This window comes from Anopheles coluzzii, chromosome X, assembly GCF_943734685.1.
Source record: "Anopheles coluzzii chromosome X, AcolN3, whole genome shotgun sequence".
Lineage (NCBI taxonomy): Eukaryota > Metazoa > Arthropoda > Insecta > Diptera > Culicidae > Anopheles > Anopheles coluzzii.
In genome coordinates this window covers 2968114-2989688 of record NC_064669.1, presented here as the reverse complement: position 1 = coordinate 2989688, position 21575 = coordinate 2968114, and the positions used below count along the sequence as shown (strand labels likewise).

The 21575-nt window shown below is 50.5% G+C and overlaps 3 protein-coding genes across 5 annotated transcripts in view; 2 read left to right on the top strand and 1 right to left on the bottom strand.

Moving 5' to 3' along the window:
* The first annotated feature begins 474 nt into the window (after nt 1-474).
* LOC120952250 (splicing factor 3B subunit 1-like) lies at nt 475-5711 on the top strand. Of its 2 annotated transcripts, XM_049605748.1 has the most exons (7): nt 623-658; nt 854-927; nt 990-1128; nt 1200-1323; nt 1596-1675; nt 1754-1936; nt 2006-5711. In XM_049605748.1, the coding sequence occupies exons 3-7, from the start codon at nt 1084-1086 to the stop codon at nt 5276-5278; spliced, it is 3705 nt and encodes a 1234-aa protein (XP_049461705.1). In that variant the 5' UTR covers nt 623-658; nt 854-927; nt 990-1083; the 3' UTR covers nt 5279-5711. The 2 variants fall into 2 exon arrangements, with proteins under 2 accessions (XP_040227423.2, XP_049461705.1); XM_040371489.2 differs by having other exon boundaries at nt 475-658; nt 854-1128.
* A 112-nt stretch (nt 5712-5823) lies between these two features.
* Nucleotides 5824-6860, bottom strand: LOC120952261 (pro-resilin-like). Its single transcript, XM_040371500.2, has 3 exons — nt 6566-6860; nt 6279-6359; nt 5824-6197 (listed from the first exon to the last, which is right to left on the bottom strand). The coding sequence occupies exons 1-3, from the start codon at nt 6656-6658 to the stop codon at nt 6069-6071; spliced, it is 303 nt and encodes a 100-aa protein (XP_040227434.1). The 5' UTR covers nt 6659-6860; the 3' UTR covers nt 5824-6068.
* A 5582-nt stretch (nt 6861-12442) lies between these two features.
* Nucleotides 12443-21575, top strand: part of LOC120958885 (uncharacterized) — a 12327-nt gene continuing 3194 nt past the window's right edge. Inside the window, exons 1-5 of one of the 2 annotated variants that reach the window (XM_040381956.2) lie at nt 12443-12734; nt 17622-18109; nt 18189-18383; nt 18468-18565; nt 18651-18983. In XM_040381956.2, the coding sequence (XP_040237890.2) occupies nt 17717-18109; nt 18189-18383; nt 18468-18565; nt 18651-18983 (1019 nt within the window). In that variant the 5' untranslated portion in view covers nt 12443-12734; nt 17622-17716. Of the gene's footprint in view, nt 12735-16023; nt 16277-17621; nt 18110-18188; nt 18384-18467; nt 18566-18650; nt 18984-21575 lie in introns of those variants that run through there. The other variant, XM_040381962.2, reaches the window with a different exon arrangement.

The window sequence follows — 21575 nt, the reverse complement described above, 5'->3', positions numbered from 1 at the left end:
GATTCCGACCCGTGGGTGCAGCGGGTGCGCTAGGTCGGAGTTGGAATCAAATCCGACCCGCGGGTGCAATGAGTTCGGGTCGACCCGATAGATCAATAGGTGCGAGAAAGCATAAGCGAGTCCGACCCATTGGTGCGGCGAGTTCGGGTCGGGTCGGGTCACAGTAGGTTCAGTTTGACCCGAGGGTGCAGCGAGTTCGGGTCGACCCGATAGATCAATAGGTGCGAGAAAGCATAAGCGACTCCTATCCGTTGGTGCAGCGAGTTCGGGTCGAGCATTTTGTCACTCTCATGGCCTTTCGCTTATAAACTATGTTTAAATTACTTTTACAGTAAAACAGCACGAGAGCGACGTTCTCAGACATTCTCGCTCAATGGTGCTGTGATTTTACCACATTTTATAGCACCGAAACCATGTAGACCGAAGCTACCACAGCGCCCCGTCGGCTTCCCATAAAGCATGTGTCACTGTTGTTGTCATGCAAGCGGGCAATGATGCAGCCTGCTGGTACCGGAGTCGTAAGCAAAACGTCAATACAAGCTTCTGCATTTGCGAATAGAATAATAATTGTAGAATAAGACCAAACAGTGAAAAGTACACCTTTCTGTAAGTTAATTAATTTCTAAAGTGATGGAAAACATAGCACGTACTCACGAGGGTAAGTAGACCAATCAGCAGAAGGCCAGTTTGGTGCGGCACACCGCCAGCACGGTTCACATTGTGGGGTGATTTCGCCACCCGCCCCGAGACGCATATGTTTGGCGAGTCGGTGCGCCAGCAGTGTGAAAAGCCCACCATGGCCCCGCAGTGGCACAGTCGATACAGTAAGCTCATCGTCTTTGTTTCGTTGCAGACATCGAGTCTCACATCCGGGACTTGCAGGCCAAGAAGAAGGAGCTGAACGCCGAAGCGGCAAAGGATAAGGGGGTAGGTTTGGCCGACAGAGGGTACTTCGACATTGATCTTTACGATGGCGGTGATACCAACAGCAAATACGAGGGATACGTCACATCGATCGCGCCAAACGACGACATCGACGATGAGGAGGACGAGGGCTTGCCCATCGGGCGGAACAACCGACCCATGGGTTACACGGCACCGGCGGCACTGCTCAACGAGATGGGCCAGGTAAGCATGGTCGTCCGGTGGATCGTCTGCCAGCGCTTTTTTGTTGCTAATGTGCTTTGTTTCGTTCCCAGGGCGAGGACTACGATCCGTTTGCCGAGCGACGTAAACCGACGGTGGCGGAGAAGGAGGATGAATACAGACAAAAGCGAAGACGGCTGGTCATTTCACCGGAGCGTGTCGATCCGTTTGCAGATGGTACGTATGTGGGTCGTAGGATAGAAGAAGCAAGTAGAAGCACGTAGTAGGCCTGGGAACGATGCAGGGGAAACAATCTGGTTCACAGACTGAATGTTTTCCTTTTCCTAGAGATGGTTTGTTTGAAAGGGGTTTAGAAACGGTTGAAAGACTGCCGTCATGCGGTGTTAGAAGCATTTGACTAATGCCGAAAGTCGTACGTACGTTTCGATTATGAAAACCTACTGAAAGTAAATCACTACACCTTGTTTTGTTGCCAACATTTCTTGCAGGAGGCAAAACGCCGGATGTGGGCTCGCGATCGTACACGGAGATTATGCGCGAACAGATGCTGAAGGGCGAGGAAGCAGAGGTAAGTTGCTCGTCGAAGCCGCGGTTCCCTCCGAAAGCAAGGTGGTTTTACATTTGTCCCCCGTCTTTCGTCCAACAGCTTCGTAAGAAAATCCAGGAAAAGGCGAAGGATGGCTCGCTGAAAATCAATTCGACCGCGCAGGCCGCGAAACCGGCACCGGTCGAGGCGAAGAAGCGTGGCCGCTGGGATCAAGCAGTCGACGAGCAGTTTGTAGCGCCGAAGAAGCTCGCCGTGCCAGCGACCCCATCGTGGGATGCCGAGGTAAGCAGTGCAGCCGAACGCGCTACCATTTGCACGCACCGTTCCGTGACACGTTCGTTTCTTCCGCAGAAAACACCAGCCGACCACCGGTGGGACGAAACGCCCGGACACAAGGGCAGCGAGACGCCCGGAGCCACACCGAACGTGCGCATCTGGGACGCAACACCGGCCCACGTGTCCGGTGCGGCGACCACGCCCGGTCGGGAAACGCCCGCCGAAAAGTCGACCAGGCGCAATCGCTGGGACGAGACGCCGAAAACCGAGCGCGAAACGCCGGGCCACTCGTGGGCCGAAACTCCCCGGGCCGATCGCGTGTCGGGCGATGGCGTACTGCTCGAGGGCACGACGCCCGCCTCCAAGCGACGGTCGCGCTGGGATGAAACCCCCTCGAATGCCACCCCGTCGGCAATGACGCCGTCGATTGCGATGACGCCGACACCGCACGGCACGACGACGCCGGGTCACGCGACCCCGCTGCTCACGCCCGGCGGCACGACGCCCATCGGGCACAAGGCGATGGCGATGGCAACGCCGACGCCGGGCCATCTCGCGTCCATGACGCCCGAGCAGCTGCAAGCGTACCGGTGGGAGAAGGAGATCGACGAGCGCAACCGGCCGTTCACGGACGAGGAGCTGGACGTGATGTTCCCGCCCGGGTACAAGATTCTGCCCCCGCCGGCCGGCTACATCCCGATCCGGACGCCGGCCCGCAAGCTGACCGCTACGCCGACGCCGATCGCCGGCACACCGGCCGCCTTCTTCATCCAGACCGAGGACAAATCGGCCAAGTTCGTGGACAACCAGCCCAAGGGCAACCTGCCGTTCATGAAGCCGGAGGACGCGCAGTACTTCGACAAGCTGCTGGTGGAGGTGGACGAGGATGCCCTCAGCCCGGAGGAGCAGAAGGAGCGCAAGATCATGAAGCTGCTGCTGAAGATCAAGAACGGCACGCCGCCGATGCGCAAGGCGGCCCTGCGCCAGATCACCGACAAGTCGCGCGAGTTCGGCGCGGGCCCGCTGTTCAACCAGATCCTGCCGCTGCTGATGAGCCCCACGCTCGAGGACCAGGAGCGCCATCTGCTGGTGAAGGTGATCGACCGCATCCTGTACAAGCTGGACGATCTGGTGCGACCGTACGTGCACAAGATACTGGTCGTGATCGAGCCGCTGCTGATCGACGAGGACTACTATGCGCGCGTGGAGGGCCGCGAAATCATCTCGAACCTGGCGAAGGCGGCCGGGCTGGCCACGATGATCTCGACGATGCGCCCGGACATTGACAACATCGACGAGTACGTGCGCAACACGACCGCGCGCGCGTTCGCCGTCGTCGCGTCCGCGCTGGGCATCCCGTCGCTGCTGCCCTTCCTGAAGGCGGTGTGCAAGAGCAAGAAGTCGTGGCAGGCGCGCCACACCGGCATCAAGATCGTGCAGCAGATCGCGATCCTGATGGGCTGCGCCATCCTGCCCCACCTCAAGTCGCTGGTCGAGATCATCGAGCACGGGCTGGTGGACGAGCAGCAGAAGGTGCGCACGATCACGGCCCTGGCGCTGGCGGCGCTGGCCGAGGCGGCCACGCCGTACGGCATCGAGTCGTTCGACTCGGTGCTGAAGCCGCTGTGGAAGGGCATCCGGACGCACCGCGGCAAGGGGCTGGCCGCGTTCCTGAAGGCCATCGGCTACCTGATCCCGCTGATGGACGCCGAGTACGCAAACTACTACACGCGCGAGGTGATGCTGATCCTGATCCGCGAGTTCCAGTCGCCGGACGAGGAGATGAAGAAGATCGTGCTGAAGGTGGTGAAGCAGTGCTGCGCGACGGACGGCGTGGAGGCGCAGTACATCAAGGAGGAGATCCTGCCGCACTTCTTCAAGCACTTCTGGAACCACCGGATGGCGCTCGACCGGCGCAACTACCGGCAGCTGGTCGACACGACGGTCGAGATCGCGAACAAGGTCGGCGCGTCCGAGATCGTGAACCGCGTGGTCGACGACCTCAAGGACGAGAACGAGCAGTACCGCAAGATGGTGATGGAGACGATCGAGAAGATCATGGCGAACCTGGGCGCGGCCGACATCGACTCGCGCCTGGAGGAGCAGCTGATCGACGGCATACTGTACGCGTTCCAGGAGCAGACGACCGAGGACGTGGTGATGCTGAACGGGTTCGGCACGATCGTGAACCAGCTGAGCAAGCGCGTCAAGCCGTACCTGCCGCAGATCTGCGGCACCATCCTGTGGCGGCTGAACAACAAGTCGGCCAAGGTGCGGCAGCAGGCGGCCGACCTGATCTCGCGCATCGCCGTCGTGATGAAGACGTGCCAGGAGGAGAAGCTGATGGGCCATCTCGGCGTGGTGCTGTACGAGTACCTCGGCGAGGAGTACCCGGAGGTGCTCGGCTCGATACTGGGCGCGCTGAAGGCGATCGTGAACGTGATCGGCATGACGAAGATGACGCCCCCGATCAAGGATCTGCTGCCGCGGCTGACGCCCATCCTGAAGAACCGGCACGAGAAGGTGCAGGAGAACTGCATCGATCTGGTCGGGCGCATCGCGGACCGCGGCCCCGAGTACGTGTCCGCGCGCGAGTGGATGCGCATCTGCTTCGAGCTGCTCGAGCTGCTGAAGGCCCACAAGAAGGCGATCCGGCGCGCGACGGTCAACACGTTCGGGTACATCGCGAAGGCGATCGGGCCGCACGACGTGCTGGCGACGCTGCTCAACAACCTGAAGGTGCAGGAGCGCCAGAACCGCGTCTGCACCACGGTCGCCATCGCGATCGTGGCGGAAACGTGCCGCCCGTTCACCGTGCTGCCCGCGCTCATGAACGAGTACCGCGTGCCGGAGCTGAACGTGCAGAACGGCGTGCTCAAGTCGCTCTCCTTCCTGTTCGAGTACATCGGCGAGATGGGCAAGGACTACATCTACGCCGTCTGCCCGCTGCTGGAGGACGCGCTGATGGATCGCGACCTCGTCCACCGGCAGACGGCCTGCGCCGCGATCAAGCACATGGCGCTCGGCGTGTACGGGTTCGGGTGCGAGGACGCGCTCATCCATCTGCTGAACTACGTCTGGCCGAACATCTTCGAGACGTCGCCCCATCTGGTGCAGGCGTTCATGGACGCGGTCGAGGGGCTGCGGGTGGCGCTCGGCCCGATCAAGATACTGCAGTACACGCTGCAGGGCCTGTTCCATCCCGCCCGCAAGGTGCGCGACGTCTACTGGAAGATCTACAACTCGCTGTACATCGGCGCCCAGGACGCGCTGATCGTCGGCTACCCGCGCATCACCAACGATCCCAAGAACCAGTACATTCGGTACGAGCTAGAGTACAACCTCTAAGCTTCTGGTCTTTTGTGTGGCTCGGTGAAAAAAGTGTGCGCACTCCACAGTCGTGCGAAAATGTACATAACTCATGGATAACTGAATAATTGTAGCGTGTTAGTTGTAAGGGAAGCGACCAGGCTATCTAGGCTATCTGCAGCACCGACGGACGCGTCGAACGATTTGCTCCCATTGGTTTGGTCAGTCCGGATGGTAGGCGTCGTGGTACAGTGTTGGCTGCAAACTGCATCATTATATTTGATAACCATCTTACAGAAAGCAACAGTGAACAGGGACAGGTGAACGAAAAGGACTCTGGTTCCTAAGAATAGACGAAATTGTGTAGCAAGAAGGTAAAGAGTTATGATTTTACTTTAGCCCATCTATGATAAGTATTGCTCCGATAGTGTGCACCACAAAGGCAAATAAATATTTTTAGCAACAATCACAACCTTGAAAGCGTTCGAAAGTCAATTCAAAATTGAAAATAACGCCCTGACAAATGTTTCGAAGGATTATTAAAATACAAGTAAAGAACGAACGCTTCACTTGAAAGGAGGCACGCTAAAGGAGGCAACTTTATTTACAATAATCCTATCTTTCCAACCCTAGCTGATGGACGTAGCGACTCACAGTGTTTTATAAATTAAATATCCTAATCTCTCCAATGCCTTCCCAACACAGCTAAACCAGGCAAACCAATCAGGCACCATCCTCCAAGCTCCAATCCAAGCATGCGGGCACATTTAAAACAAAATTCGGCGAGGGTTAACAGTATCGGCAGGCAGACGTTGGTCGATCCAGCGCACTAACCGGACAGCGGGTTCGCGTTATCCTGGAAGTCGACTTCCGGCTGGAAGCCACCCTCCTTGTCCACGATGTACTTGATCGTCATGAGCCGCCCGTCCGGCAGCCAGACCGAGTACCGGCCCGTTACCTGGATGGGAAAGAGCAGAAGGACACACAACACTGTAGGCGCTGCGAATGCTTGGCGAATGTCGCTTTTACCGAATCGTACCTTGCCCGCCGTATCGCCCGCCTCATTTTTGTCGAAGAAAAGCTGCTTCTCCGGGTCCTTCACTTCGTACTTGTACTCGTACTACAACAGGGTAAAACAAAAACAAAACAAAAAGAACCGGGTGTGTGAGTGTTATCAAAATTGGGAACTCTGTATGCACTTTCAGGGTGGGATGAATAATGCACCAAGCAATTCTTCAAAATTCTCGCCATTTAAAGCACACAACGAGCAACGACATCTCTTGGCAGCTCACCACCAGCAACACCACTGTGGCACGTGCTACTTACTGCTTCATACTTTTCGGCCTGCGGTGCTGCCTCCAGGCAAACGGCACAAACACTCAGCACCACGCCCACCAACACTAGCACCTTCAGCGACATGATAGGGATGGATCGTTCGGTTGACGGTTGATCGGTAGACGGGAAACGGTGGACGGCGTGCGACAGACACTCTGGAGATCGGACAGTCGGGCGAGATCAGAAGATCACACTACTTATCACACGCGGTGGGACGCTCATTCGCGTTGAAGATGTTCCGCAAAGGCCCGGTTCGGATGGCTCTGCTGCACTGGATGCTACCGACCGTGCTGCGGCCGATATTTATAGGACGTTTCCAGCGCAAACACTATCCTTCCCAAAACGGCTCGAGCAGAGGGAAGGACGTTTCGTGCCGATGGGGCCCCATCGGTGTGGAATCTGCCAAACCTATTTTCCAACCGAAGGGTTGGTCCCAACGGCACGACAACGGCATCGCACGAACGGCATCGGGGGGGGGGGGGGAGTACTTTTGCGTGGTCCGCTGCTTCTGTCTGGCAAGAGGCCCTTTGACATTTCATCTGCCTGATCGAATCGGCCGGGCTGATCTTCTCGCTGGCCGGGTTGTGTGGATGGATCGTGTCGTTTCAATTAAACCAAGAACGGGGCAAGATCTCCTGCCTAAACATCACCATCAACATCGCGACAGTGGCTCGTGACGATTTGGAGACGCTACTTGGTGGGAGAAGATGTCTACTGAATTGTTTCGTAAAAGTGGGCACTTAATAAGTGGTATTCGCAAATGATTCGGAAGTGAACATTTGAATAGATTTCATGTCACATACTAAGGTCAGAATCGGTTTGTTTTAGAGATATCAGATCAGATCAGATAGGTGTTATAGAGTACAGAGAAATTTAAAAAAGGAGACATCAAAATTGCTTATTTGTTTGTCATGAATGTCTAAAAGGAAAAAGATGTCCAAACTAGCGATCACGAAGTATGTTTTTTGGTATTTCAATAATGCTTTACAATGTGATATTTGTGTCGGTTTATGATATCTGTACAAGAAGATATCTAAGCTTAGAATGACTTGAAAATTGAATACCAACTATTTCCAAAAAACTAACAAACTAGACAAAATACTTAAAATTGTCTGAAATGCGCGTAAAGACGCAAGGGAAAACATTGCAAAACACAAAAGAATGAAGACACTCAATATCATATTGAGCAATTAGGATAATGTTTAACATAATTGAATGAAATGGTATTTCAAATGTATACTGCTGATGTAGCCGCAACCTTTTGCGCTAATGACTGTATCCTTAGTCAGATATTTATTGTTGCCACTGTACTTCACAACAGACATATTAGGCCACAGAAGACACAGTGGATCCTCCTCGCCTCCATGCGGCTCGGCCCAGCCAATGTGTCCCGAATAACAACCGATTCAATCAATCGCTTCACTCTAATCCATCGCGATAATGTCTCACTTTTGGGCCCGTTGGGCCGCCTCCCGCACAGGTAGCTAATCTGCTCCGAATCTCTGCATTTCCATTTCCATGCCATAGCGAGATTACAAATGTCACCCGAAAGGTGCGATCGGAATGGAACACGGCACGGTTCGCTCCACCAAGCCGCACCACTGCCCTAAATAGAAATGAAGTCCGCGGCGATGTCGCACACGCTTGACGCTGGGCCCGCTGCTGCAAACCTTACCTTGACGGCGAGCGCAAAGCAATGCAGCGAATGAATGTGCAAGCGCGCTGCAGCGAGAAGGCGCCACTGTGACATGCATGTTGCAGGAATGCATCTTCTTGGAGCCGTGTGCTCTAGTACCTTACCCTTCCACAGTGTATGTGTCTGCGTGTGTGTGAGTGAGAGAGAGAGAGAGAGAGAGAGAGGTACTGGGATGTCTAAATGCCGGGTCGATCACGATGATGGTTGGATGCACCTTGTTCACTGCTTATCCCCCTCATCTTGCGGGTGGCATGTTTTGCATTCTCTCTTTCTTAACGGTAGACATCCACCGAGGTCGCACAGAATAAGAATGTCCTCGGGTTTTTGGAGCTGGAATTACTTCCATGGGAAGAACAGCACTGGGAGTTTTTTCCAGTAACGTCTTATACGGAGGATTGGTGTTACTTGCGTGTTGCTCTGCATTTACATAGAACACATATATTTATCATTTTAGGTGATTGGTAATAAGGAAGATGCATCTAGGATGTATTATATTTCGTGTATTTTTGCTATTGAAGTTATACTTTGCCCGTAAATTATAATACCTACATGGAATTAGATGTCTTCTATGGTTGCGTCAATCGTCTGTACTGTTGTTTTGAATGTTCAAACCTCAGTAACATCAGGATTTTAGTGTATCTGGACTAATGCATCGTGAATTAACGGAAGCTCTGATTTCCGTTAATGGCAATAGAAGCTTGCAAGCCTCAAATCAAATCCAAGCTAGAGTATTTCGAAACGTAATTTGAAAGTAGTATCAGTCAGTCGTTACTCGTGGCTGTGGTCGGCACAAGCTTCTCAACAGTTCCTGCTACCCCTGATGCTGATCACACGAACTCTAAGTCGAATTTGTTTGCTAGCAAACATCCTCTGGCATTTTACTGGGCTAGCATGGGAAACCCGTGCAACCGAAGCACTTCAAAACTGCACAAGCTTTTGCATCCTCTATTCGAATGATTACGGAGAATTCAATGCGTATTGTCACATTACGTGACATAGCTCACATTTTGTAGGAAGTCCTTCAGGAGTTCAGGAGTTTTTGTAGCCCATAGTAGATATAATTCCCCTGATCAATCCATCTCCGGACATTGCGGTAGCTTGTGCTTCAATCTCCAGGCCAAATACTACAATTTTTCCAACTCTACCCATGTGAAAGCTTCCACGGCTTTAATCATATTTATTTATTTATTTATTTATTTTTATTTTATTAATTGCTCGGCCACGTTGGGTTACAGCAATAGTGCTTACTGACTATAGTATACAATTATTCACGAAGGAGTTGGAAGGAGTTTATGGTACGGAAAAGGAGCGAAGACGGGATCGGTAGACAGGATAGGATATGTTGAAATCGAACAGATCAGAAGTACTATTAAAAGACGACATAGCTCTTACAAAAGGCTCATTGCGAGCAAAACGTGTACGACATATAGGTAACTGGAGACGAAAACGATAACGTAAGGTGCGACAAGGTGCATACAAATGTAAGCGCGACAGAAGTGAAGGGGTATCAATCGTATTGAGCAATATGCCAGCGACGAAAGAAGCCTGAGCGACCGAGAAGCGGTGCTCCAACTTGGCAAGGCCTAATAGAGTGCATCTATCGTCATACGAAGGAAGCGGAATAGAGTGATGACCCAGCGACCTACGAAATACGATCCTTGTAAAACGTCTCTGGATCCTCTCAATCCTTTGGAGCAGAGATAGTTGGACAGGAGACCAGATGACACAGGCATATTCCAGTACGGAACGGACCCAACAACAATAAAGGGACTTAAGACAAAAGGGATCACGAATTTCAGTGGACATGCGACAAATATAACCAAGACTTTTGTTGGCCTTGTTGATGACATAGTCCGTGTGCTCCTTGAAAGAAAGACTCGGGTCAAAGAAGACGTCAAGATCCTTAGACAAGGACGCACGGGGAATAGGGGCATCACAGACACTATAAGCATGAGTTATACTAGCATAGCATGAGTAGAAGATCGGAAGAAAGACAAGACGGAACATTTTTCAGGACACAGGACTAAACCGTTAGCACACCATGTAGAGAATTTACAGAGCCAGGATTGGTTATATTGGTTCATGATATACGTATTTCTACGTATTTAAGTGATCCTATCAATGATGTATGTGTCATCGGATGATCCATAGATTTGGAGAGAAGAATATGTTCTGCAAACTGTTCCTCACTCCAAGAAGTTTGTACTTTTGGAGCGGGTTTAAGTATAGAAGAGCCTCAGAAAGCTATGGTTGAGGTCAATCTGTACGAGGATTCCACAAGCCAACAACCAGTAGAACATAATGAGCTCCAATATTGTAACAATTAAACTAATTTTGAGTTTAGTTTTAGTCTAATATTGAGTTTCAAGCGGAACAATTCTAACGATCTACAAGGTTTCAAATCCAATGAATTAAAAATATGAACTTCAGCCTTGATTTCTATTAAGAGACAACAGAGATAAATCAACTAGCAAATGACATCTTTCGAGACCGGAGGTTCCACAGGAAGAACGTTCACGAGTTGGTTCACATAAATATCGAAATTCAATTTGTTTTACAACTGATCGACAACTGTTTAGCTTTTAGCAGCATTCTGTGGGCTACGGCCTTTGCCAACAGATTGAAAGGGATGTTATTTTACGTACAGCAATCATTTGGTGACATTAGCATTAACCAAGCGGGTTATTCAACAAACTTTAAATTGTGATGGAAAATGATGGTTTGCGCAAACAGCCACTAACGCTTGCTGAAAATCGAACAGAAACAGACGGATATAAAAATCATTCATTCGGATATTCAAAATCATCAACAGCGTGTATCTAGCGACATTCGCGACGGTCTTAAACACATCAATCAAAGGAAAAGGTAATAGCATTAAATTCAATCAATAATACATCCACAGGTTTACGACAGCAATAAAGTCCCACAGTACAATAAACACTTTAGTTTTGCTAAAATGCTCAAACATGCTGTACTATCTCCCCGGACAGTTTGGCCAGGAAAGGAAAGGCTCTATGACTTAATGAGGCCAAGCTGTATGAGATATGAGCTTGAGGGCTCCACAAGGTAGCAACCAGTATAACAGAATGTGCTTCAATACTGTAACAATTTAACATTATAGAACTTATACATTGTGAATATATCTCTCTCTTCTCCTAGGTTGATATTACGTCCTATCGGACAACGCTGGTCACAAAGAAAGCAATGTTTTTGTTGTTTTGAGAAACTCTGGTACCTATTACACTCTGGCAGGGGTACACAAAAAAAAGGTCGAATGGCACGTAATAGAAGCAACTGGATCGCCGCTTTGTAATGCTCTGCACTTCCGTGCACGCGGCTTCCCACACACGCTGCGCGACAGCCCTTTGCGAGGTTAGCCGAGTGGCAAAGTTCAGCGCATGGTACCGAAGCGCGGAGATTGTAGCGCCGCCTGTGCCGTTCGCTAGAATCCCTCGCCGGATTTAGAAGCACCCGAGCAGCAAACATCAGCAGAACAGCACAACAACAGTAACAGCAAACAAGCGACACGCAACCGACTGTACATCCGGTGGCGGAGGCTGCTGCCGCGGCAAATTGTTTCTAGGCACTATCATCCGGAAGCTCTTAATGGCGGCCCTTAAGCTTTGCGCAAAATGTTCAAATTTCCAACAACTTGAAATGTTGCACAATTTCAAAGCCATAAGCCATAAGTTCGAGTGCTGTCCACTTGGAGTAGATGGAGAAGCATAGACGCGGAAGCGTTTTCAAACTGGAGCAATGCAATGTCCCCATCCAACCCAACCCACTCTGCTGGCCAGCCGCTTTCAATGACTCTTTTGGTGGGAAATTCATGTGGGGCATGTCTCATCTTCTCCCTCTACTGCCCGACAGCGGTTAGAAGAGTCAGCCAGACGCTCCCTCCAAACGTCCGAAAGGGGACAAACAAACAAAAAAGCTGCCTCCCATAGCCGACGGTGGGCCACTGAGTCAGTGTCAGTCAGGCATCCAGTCTCCACAGGGCGGCCTCGCCCTCCCCTGGTCCGAGCAAAACAGAGAAAGCAAAACGATTCGTCCAAAAACTTTTCCACCAACCCCCTCCTACCCCCGAAAAACCTACGTGCGTGTGTGTGTGTGTGTGCGTACAGCGAGCGTTCGTGTGTGGCGCGCACGGTTCCACGATTTCCACGCAGCAGAGTGCCGTGCCAGTGCGATTCGTAGGTTCGCCGCACAAGCACGTGCTCGTGGGTGCGTGTGCTGCTCGGGCTCGGCTAAGGCTGTACGCGCGCGCGCGCGCGCTCGCACACACATCTATTTCACGAGATCTTCTCTATTCCACGAGCGTCACGTTCTCGGCGATAGTTGGGCTGTTTTTTTTTTTGTTTTTGTTTTTGTGTGCAGATGCGCCCCCAAATGCTTCTGGAGGGGTGACGGTCCCCCTGGCATCTCATCTGGCGGGACAGCAAAGAGACAAATCGTGCAGTGCAGGTGAGTTTGGTGCAAAAAAGAGATGAGGAGGGAGATACGGGGGAAATGGAAAAAAGGCCGATTTTCCTTTTCACGCCCGTCGGACCCCAGCCAGTGTGTGTGTGTGTCTTTTTTCGGTTTGTGAATTCACCGTGGATGCCATTTGCGCGCTGCTGCACGCTTTGTTTTGTTTACGGTGAACGGTGCGCTGTTTGTGTGGGGTGAGAGGGTGTGCCGGCAGGGAGAAAAAAAGGGAGGTCAGGTGTGGTCAGGTGTGTGTATGTGTTGCTGGGCACTGGTGTTACGCTGCACGGTGAAATACGGGTTAATGTGTATGTGTGTTCGTTTGCGTGATCTCTGCGTGAGCCCGCTGGTTTTCCGTCAAAAGCGCGGTTCGGGGCACGGTATGGTCTAACGAACTGATTGCTTAAATGCGAAAAAAAACAGCAACAACGAAAAAGTGGAGATGATGAGCCTTCGCATCACATTCCATTTGCATGCAGCTAAAACGTTAGCGTGAGTGATTTTTTTTTTGTGTGCGTCTGTGTGTTTGGTTGGACCTGAACAATTGGGTGCAATTTTTGTGTGTGTGTGTTTTTTTTTTGTGCTGACGTCGACCGATCGATGTTTGCGGGAAATGCTGTAAGTCCTAAACACTGGGAAGATTGGATAGCCTTCAACCACAACTTCACTCTGCCGCTCGATCAAACGCCTCTAGGACGACTCAAAGCATTGATCAACTTATTCCTCGAAGATGTACTTCAAACATTTGCCTCGATGTTTCTAAAGTCGAATATCTTGGATCTGATATTAAAGATATTGGTCCTATTGGTCCTATTGGTCCTATTGGCTAGGCAAATGAGAGAACGATTTCCTAACTCTGTCTCAATAGACATTCTTGGGATTCAATATGCAGCAAGTATGTTACCTTAGACTAGTGATGTGCTCTATGGAGCGCACCCACGATTCCAATCCGACTCCGACTATTTTTAGTTCGATTCCGACTCCGGCAAAATGGAACCAGTAGATCTGCCCGGAGTCGGAGTCGTTCGGAGTCGTTCGGAGTCGTTCGGAGTCGTTCGGAGTCGTCCGGAGTCGAACGACTCCGAACGACTCCGACGACTCCGGGTGACCCCGGCTTCGGGCGACTCCGAACGATTCCGACAACTCCGAACGACTCCGAACGACTCCGACTCCGGGCGACTCCGGGCGACTCCGGACGACTCCGGACGACTCCGGACGACTCCGGACGACTCCGAACGACTCCGAACGACTCCGACGACTCCGGGTGACCCCGACTTCGGGCGACTCCGAACGACTCCGAACGACTCCGAACGACTCCGAACGACTCCGGGCGACTCCGGAAAACTCCGACTCCGGGTGATTCCGGACGACTCCGGGCCTTTTCCGACGATTCCGAACGACTCCGGATATTGCAGCGCGGACCTACCTCCCGGAGTCGATTCCGAATTTATCGGAGTCGGATCGGATTCGACTCCGGATTTTTGCCAACTTTACCCATCACTACCTTAGACATCGGATCGTATCCCTCTATATACTCAGTCTAATGTTTCTAGGACCTGCTTAGACGATGTCAAATTTCTTCCCAAAAACACGTTTGTGTTTATGTAATGTTTCATTTCTACATTAGATTAGGAACAGTTGAACCATCTTGTCCAGAACGATAAAATGATCGCTACCACTCCAAGTTCTACTGAATACACTTGATGGTTCTTCCTCTTAGTTGGTACAATAATCTCTGTCGGCCTAGGCCTATTTAAGCCCTTTGGTACGGCAGGGCTAATATTACCTTTTTACATCTTGAGAATGATTCATTGGGGTTTAAAACACTTGAAATCTTCATTTTGCTCTCCGAAGAGCAATCTGTAGAAATTAGACCCAGAATCTTTCTGGATGGTAATTGAGAGCGTCAAGCTGTGTGACCTACCAACATTTATGTCATGGGTTCTAGTGCCGTATGGTCTAAAACTCCCCAATAGCAGAACTCCCCCGATGACAAGGAGTTCAGCAAATAAAATCACACAAGCCCATTAGTGTCTAAGAGCTACAACGAAGTATAATTGTTGTGCTAATCAAGGAACATGCTAAGATACTTGTTATTTTTGGACCAGTCTCGTGGTACAGTCGTCAGTATCAACTCGAAAGATTTAATAACATGCCCGTCATGGGTTCACGCCCCGAATGGAAACGTGTTACGTATTGGAGGATTGACTATCTTGCTATGGTAATCAAAAGTAACTAAAAGCCAAGCCCATTAGTGGTACGTGCAGGCCTTGACCGACAACGGTAGCTGTGCCAAAGAAGAAGAAAAAGAAGAAAAAGAAGAAGAAGAAGTAAAAGAAGGATCCATGTTCAGTACATTTTCTAAGAATTGTAATTCGTGTTATGCCCGCTGTTACATTATAATTGATTTGTTCCGATTTCAACCGATTTCATTGGTGAGTTAAACAAAAATGTTGGTTGTGCCAATAGTGTCTCATGTTCGAGTTTCAAGCGGAACAATTCTAGCGATCCACAAGGTTTCAAATCCAATCCAATAAAAATGTAAACTTCAGCCTTGGTTTCTATTAAGAGACAACAAAGATAAATCAACTAGCAAATGACATCTTTCGAGACCGGAGGTTCCACAGGAAGAACGTTCACGAGTTGGTTCACATAAATATCGAAATTCAATTTGATTTACAAATGTAGCGATTGTGATTCGACAACTGTTTAGCTTTTAGCAGCATTCTGTGGGCTACGGCCTTTGCCAACAGATTGAAAGGGACGTTATTGTAGGTACAGCAATCATTAGGTGACATTAGCGTTGGCCAGGCGGGTTGTTCAACACACTTGGAATTGTGATGGAAAATAATGGTTTGCGCAAACAGCCACTAACGCTTGCTGACAATCGAACAGAAACAGACGGATATAAAAATGGTTGGAATCAACAGCGTGTATCTAGCGACATTCGCGACGGTCTTAAACACATCAATCAAAGGAACAAGTAATAGCATTAAATTACAATCAATAATACATCCACAGGTTTACGACAGCAATAAAGTCCCACAGTACAATAAACACTTTAGTTTTGCTAAAATGCTCAAACATGCTGTACTATCTCCCCGGACAGTTTGGCCAGGAAAGGAAAGGCTCTATGGCTTAAAGCTGAACATCCGACGGTGTGTGTGTGTGTGTGTGTGTGTCTGTGTCCCTCGCTATAAACATAGCACTGCAATTGAAATACCTTAATAACGTACGCCGTCCATCGGTATGAGGGAGTGACGAAAAAAAAAAAAGAAAGGTGTCAACGTGAAGTGCAAACGAAAGCAGAACTAGAAATCTGGCACCTGCAGACGAAAGGCTGTGCCCGGCCTGTTGCGCGGACTACACCGTGATCCGTCCTGCTCCTTTCTGTTGTGTGACGAGCTTGTGCCTAACGGCCGCAGGCCGAGAGACTTCCAGTAGAAAGTGCCAATTGTTTAGCGTGTGTTTGCGTGTGGAATAAAGTGGACAATGCATTAAAAAAAAGGAGGACAGACCGACGAAAGCTGCTGAGCTGGGTACACTAATGTTATTTTGGTTGGGAACAAGATGGCTCCACGCCGCCACGGTGGTTTGATTTGTGTTTGTTTGTTGTGCTGTCGGCCTAGGTGAAGATCGTTCTGGGTTGTCAACTGCTGTGTACTGAAACACATGAAGCACAACAAAAAAAAGGTTGCTGGATTGAATTGTCGCAATGTCTTCTCTGCTGGCACACCTCGATGTAACACACGCAGCGCTAACTACGCCTCAGTGTGTACGCCAGGGTGAATGAACGACGGCGCAAGCGGGTTTTTTTTAGTTGTTGTAGTTGCTTGCACAGAAGCATGCTGATGACTGGCAGAGCTAATCTAGATAAGATCACGGGCACGTACACGCGGTGGCATAACTAAAGACCAAAAGACATTAAGCCGTCTGCTGCCGGGTGCTTCTGGAGGACGCTATTCCACGTGGACAGGTGCCAACGCAAACCCGCGGCTCGTGTGATGACGAAAACCATTGTTGAAATGTAACTTATGTGCGTGTGTGTATCCCGCTCCCTTCGCAATGTCCAACTCCCAGGCAACACTTTCCCTCTCGGGCGATCGGGGAAGTATCGCCATTCTACGGCGGCGTCATCACGTCACGTCATGCCGCCAAAATGCCTCCTCAATAAAGCTGAAAGTGAAACTCCCTGCGGCCGGGGAGGGTGTAAAATAATCAAATCAAAGCCCCCCCCCTTTCCCCCACACGCAAAGTAGACCACGAGAAGTAGACGCGGAAAGAGCCGGGGGAGGGTTGAGAAAAGCGATTCCATTTTCGGACATTTTTTCGGAAAGCGCCCCAAAAATTACCTATTGGATGGCCTCCGGAACGGGGAGCGGAGGGAGTCCGGGAGTCGCTGGTCGTTGCATAAACATACTCTTGCACGCCAACCCCGGATGGCCCCGGGTAGGGCAGTGGTAGGAGTGGTGAATAACGGCATCGAAGCAAAACCAATTAAATTGCTCGCGCCGTGCATACACACATCGTGCATATAAAACATAGCGGACCCGAGTGAGAGAAAGAGAGAGAGAGAGAGAGAGAGAGAGAGAGAGAGAGAGAGAGAGAGAGAGAATTTAAGCTTTTTAAGCGGTTAGGTTAGGCGAAACTAACGATGAAATAATGAACAATTTAGTAATGCATCACTATTTCCTTAATCGCCGTCGGTCGGAAGGTTTTTTTTTGCTTTTTGCTCAAATTCGTTCGTTGGTTGTTTGTAGCAAATCGACTGTTTTCCTGAACTTTGAGATGCCGTTTAGGCTCCCAATACTGCTTGGAATGTCTGGCGATGGGTCACGTACGTCTCCCTAACATTGTGCCGATCGCTACATTGCTTTTTTCCAGGTGCTGATACGGACAATTGACAAATTTGCCCAGCACAGCAATATACAACTACCAACCACTACCATCACCACCACACGCCGCCAATCTCCGACGGTATGAACATGAAGAAGTTCATGACGACTACGAAAACGCCAGCAGCGGTAGCAACAGTTGCGGGTTCGTCGCCATCACCACCGGCAGCGTTCGTCTGCGAGACCATGCCGCTGCAGGGAGCCGTCCGCAACGGCAGTCCAGCGTCCAGCGAGCGCACCGAGGACCCCGCCACATCTGGACCACCTTCAACTCCTACGCCAACTTCAACCGCCACTGGCCGGCCGGGTGCGCCGCTGGACGAACCGCTGGCCACAACACAAGGCGCGGCAAACGCGAAAGGTTCCTGCTCGCTCGGCCGAGGCGCACCGTCGACGGTGGGCGACACAGCGTCCACCTCCACATCCTCCTCGACCGGGGTGGTGAAGATGTGCGGCTATTTGAAGAAGAAAAGAAACGTGAGTAGTACGCGCGGTTGTCGCGAATGCCCGAAACAGCCCAACTTACATCCCCAATCTGTACGCTTGCGGTTGCTAGAAAATGGGCGGCTGGCGCAAGCTGTTCTTCATACTGCAGAACCAGCTGCTGCTGTCGTACTCGTCCCGGGACGACTACGAGAAGAAGCTCGCCCCGTTCAAGGACATCATCAACCTGGTGCCGGGCACGATCATCATCCCAACCACTGGGCCGCGCTTCACCATCGAAACGAACTCGAAGCTAATGTACACATTCGTAAGTAGCCTGGAGGTGTTAGCAGTGTGCTAGTGTAGTAGATCTGCTGAGTGGCCCCGTGCTGTGTCTGAACCCCCTTTTCAGCGCTGCGACGATCACCGGAGCTGCTCCGAATGGATAATGGCCCTGCTGGACAGCCTCACCGTGGCGAACGGCGGCCACGGTACGGACCGTAACTTCAGGTAAGCGAGAGCCCCTCCAAAAACCATTGCCACAGAGACCTGCAAACACCTGCTTTCCCTTTTTTTTTGTGCTGCATATTCGCAGCTTACATAATGGTTTCCACCGGTCCACGCTGCCGATGACGTCCTACTCACTGCCGGCCCTAAGCTGCCAGCCATTCGCCGGGCCGGTTGGCCGGCTGGGCGGACCGACGCTGGCGCTCAAGAAGCGGGCCCCTGAGCCACCGATGGTGCGGTCTGGGCCACCGAAGCCACCGCGCAGCTTCCCGGAGCCGGAGGTGCACGAATCGAACGACGAAGATGATCTCAACAACAACCACGTGCTGGGCGGGAGCCTTACCAGACTGGACGGCCCGTCCAAGTCAAGAGTGGCCAGTGCGCAGATGACCAGCAGAGGTGGAGATGAGGGCGATAGTGGGTAAGAAACAGCTGCGTATATGTGTGCGCCTTCCATTACTTTACAGGACCCGTAATGCCAGAGACTTCTTCAGAGGATCATTCAGGAATTTCAGAATTCATTGCTGGATGATCGAATTCCAGATTAATGAAGTCCTATATTACTGTGCCGAATGGTACTTAATGTCATAGACCCTACGCACAAGAACTCGTCGAAACATTGCGAGGGGAGTTTGTGTGACTAAAAATAATGGAACAGCTCGAAAGCCTCTCGTACGAGCAGTGACCTACTTCAGGTTCAGGCGCCGTATCGTGTAGCGTGCTATGTTTTTGCTTCTGCTCCCTGTCGATGCGGACAAACTACGTCTCGCTATCGGCAACACCACCCCGATTCCAGCGGCATCAATCCAGGAAGCAACGATTCCGACAGCTCCACGGTTTGCCATGTTTCGTGTTTCTTCAGTAAACAATCTGCCCGACAAAACATAAACATAAACCGTGATGGAGATGCTCTTTTATAAATAGAAAAACGCAGCACAGGCTGCAAACCCCTCTGGAAGGAGCTGGTTGCACACGGGAGGAACCACGCGACATATGCCCTTTTGAAAACACACACACACACACACACGCAGCCACACCGCTTCTGTTTTGTTTCTTTGCGCGTGTTTACAGTGCTTCCCCCTTTTTAGCGCCTTTTTGTAAATTCTCCCGCTCTCTGCCCCTAAGTGCGTCCTCTAACTCCATCCAAATTGCCATCAAAAGTCTAGCAAAGCGCGCAGAGCCTTCGGGCGGACGGGGTTTGGATCTTTACACCCATGAGCCCGGGACGTGTCGCATGCGGCACTTCTTCAAGGGCATCTCCCCACCCCTCTCCATGACTATGAAAAGGTTCAGTTTGATGACGGACGAGTGCATCGGAGCACACAGCACACCCAGAGAGCCTGAGCAGCGTCGGGGGGAAAAAGCAAACAGACCGTGACGAGGCATTAAAAGCCAACGAATGCGTTTTTTTTTATAATCGATCGATACAGACACACGAGATATTGTGCAGACGACGCGTAAAGTTGCCCCAATGTCTGCGGCTGGGGTCGAGATTAGACGCCCGCTTGCATCACCTCGTTACACGGCGCGAGCATCGCGCTGTTGGGCTGCGGCGTTACTCAACCCAAAGCCAATCACTCAATCAGAACCTAACGGCTACGAAACTGCGGACCAGCTGACCTTGGCGCAATAGTGGCTCTTACACAAAAAAAAAAAAACTGGCGGAAGTCGACGAAACGACTGCTGCTGCGGTTTCGTTATTTCTATACCGCCTTGCTAATGATGCACACACATTCTAATCGTTTCGTTAACTCGTTCGGCTAACGATTTCCATAAATCAGGCCCCGGCGATTTTCCCCGCCGCTTCCGGTTGCATAAACTCGCCTAGCCACTTCACATCGCAAGATAGTCGAAACGACCAGACACAAGGGAGGCGAACATTATCTTTTAACCGTTCCAGTCCATCCAGACACTTAGGAAATCCCTAGCTGCGCCACTCGACATCCGTGCACGCCGTCCTTCTGTCTCTCTCTCTCTCTCGAGTACTTTGGTTTCTTCCCGCCTCAAAGGAAGTCGGGCGAGACTGTTGTGCAGCTACAGTGGTAGAAATTGCTCTAGGTGTACCTCCTTTTTTTTGAGAAATGTACAACATCCGTTGCCTAATAGTCGGCTTTTGATGGTTTATCATCCGTGTAAAACACCTATTACACAGCATTTAGTTTGTGTTAAGGAGAAATTGGACGCTATTAATCATAAATTAACAGTTAAATAGTTGCAAAATGCAATTCAAATATTTTACAAATTTTTCATTGTCAATTATCGTAACGTACGGTTTTACTTTTACAGGACGAACCTAAGCGTCCGTGCCGCGAAGCTTCCCATCCATCCATCGTTAACGAGTGTAGTGCAAATCTTAAGACAATTACTGCCACCGCCATCCGTTGCTGACGCTTTTTTACTGGCCAAATAAAACATTTCGTTCCAGCAACAACAACAACAAAGCAGCAACACGTATCGTTTTCGTACCTTTTCAAACAAATTCCTCCAAATGCTTCGAAATGTGTTTTTTTTTAAGTGGAGAGATTAATGGACATAGTTTAAGTCTAATATTTAGCTCTGTTTACGGGCGATTTCGATTATAATTAACTGACTTTTCCTACAAAACACTGAATTTACTTGATTTGGGGAACACTTTTTTTAATTCCCCTTGCAATTGATTTCATGCAATCTTATTGTTTTGTCTCGTCTACTTCCACGCATATGATTCGAGGTAAACAGATACATAATTAAAGCAAATGTTGGGCTGTTTAGTTTTGACCTCAACTTGTTGAACAATTTGATGTTGAAGGCAACGGATATTGTAAGTGGCTCAAAAAAAAAAAGGTCACCCCCATTGCAAGCGCCATCACTGTAGGCTGGAGTCTGACAATCCAGGCCGCTCTCGTCGTCTACTGTTTCGATCTATGACTTAAAAATGCATGCAGCAAACGCAACCTTACACCCCTCTCGCTATTCACTTCCGGAGCGAGCTGGAGGGCAACCGGCAGGGCCATGTTGGGGAATAGAACAAATA

Excerpts from the sequence above, each read along its gene's own strand:
- LOC120952250 (XM_040371489.2), top strand. The coding sequence starts at position 631 with ATGGAAAACATAGCACGTACTCACGAGG. Across the intron at positions 1,129-1,199 it reads TGCTCAACGAGATGGGCCAG|GGCGAGGACTACGATCCGTT; the intron begins GTAAGCATGGTC and ends TTTCGTTCCCAG. Across the intron at positions 1,324-1,595 it reads TGTCGATCCGTTTGCAGATG|GAGGCAAAACGCCGGATGTG; the intron begins GTACGTATGTGG and ends CATTTCTTGCAG.
- LOC120952261 (XM_040371500.2), bottom strand. The coding sequence starts at position 6,658 with ATGTCGCTGAAGGTGCTAGTGTTGGTGGGCGTGGTGCTGAGTGTTTGT. Across the intron at positions 6,360-6,565 it reads AGGCCGAAAAGTATGAAGCA|TACGAGTACAAGTACGAAGT; the intron begins GTAAGTAGCACG and ends ACCCTGTTGTAG. Across the intron at positions 6,198-6,278 it reads CGGGCGATACGGCGGGCAAG|GTAACGGGCCGGTACTCGGT; the intron begins GTACGATTCGGT and ends TTTCCCATCCAG.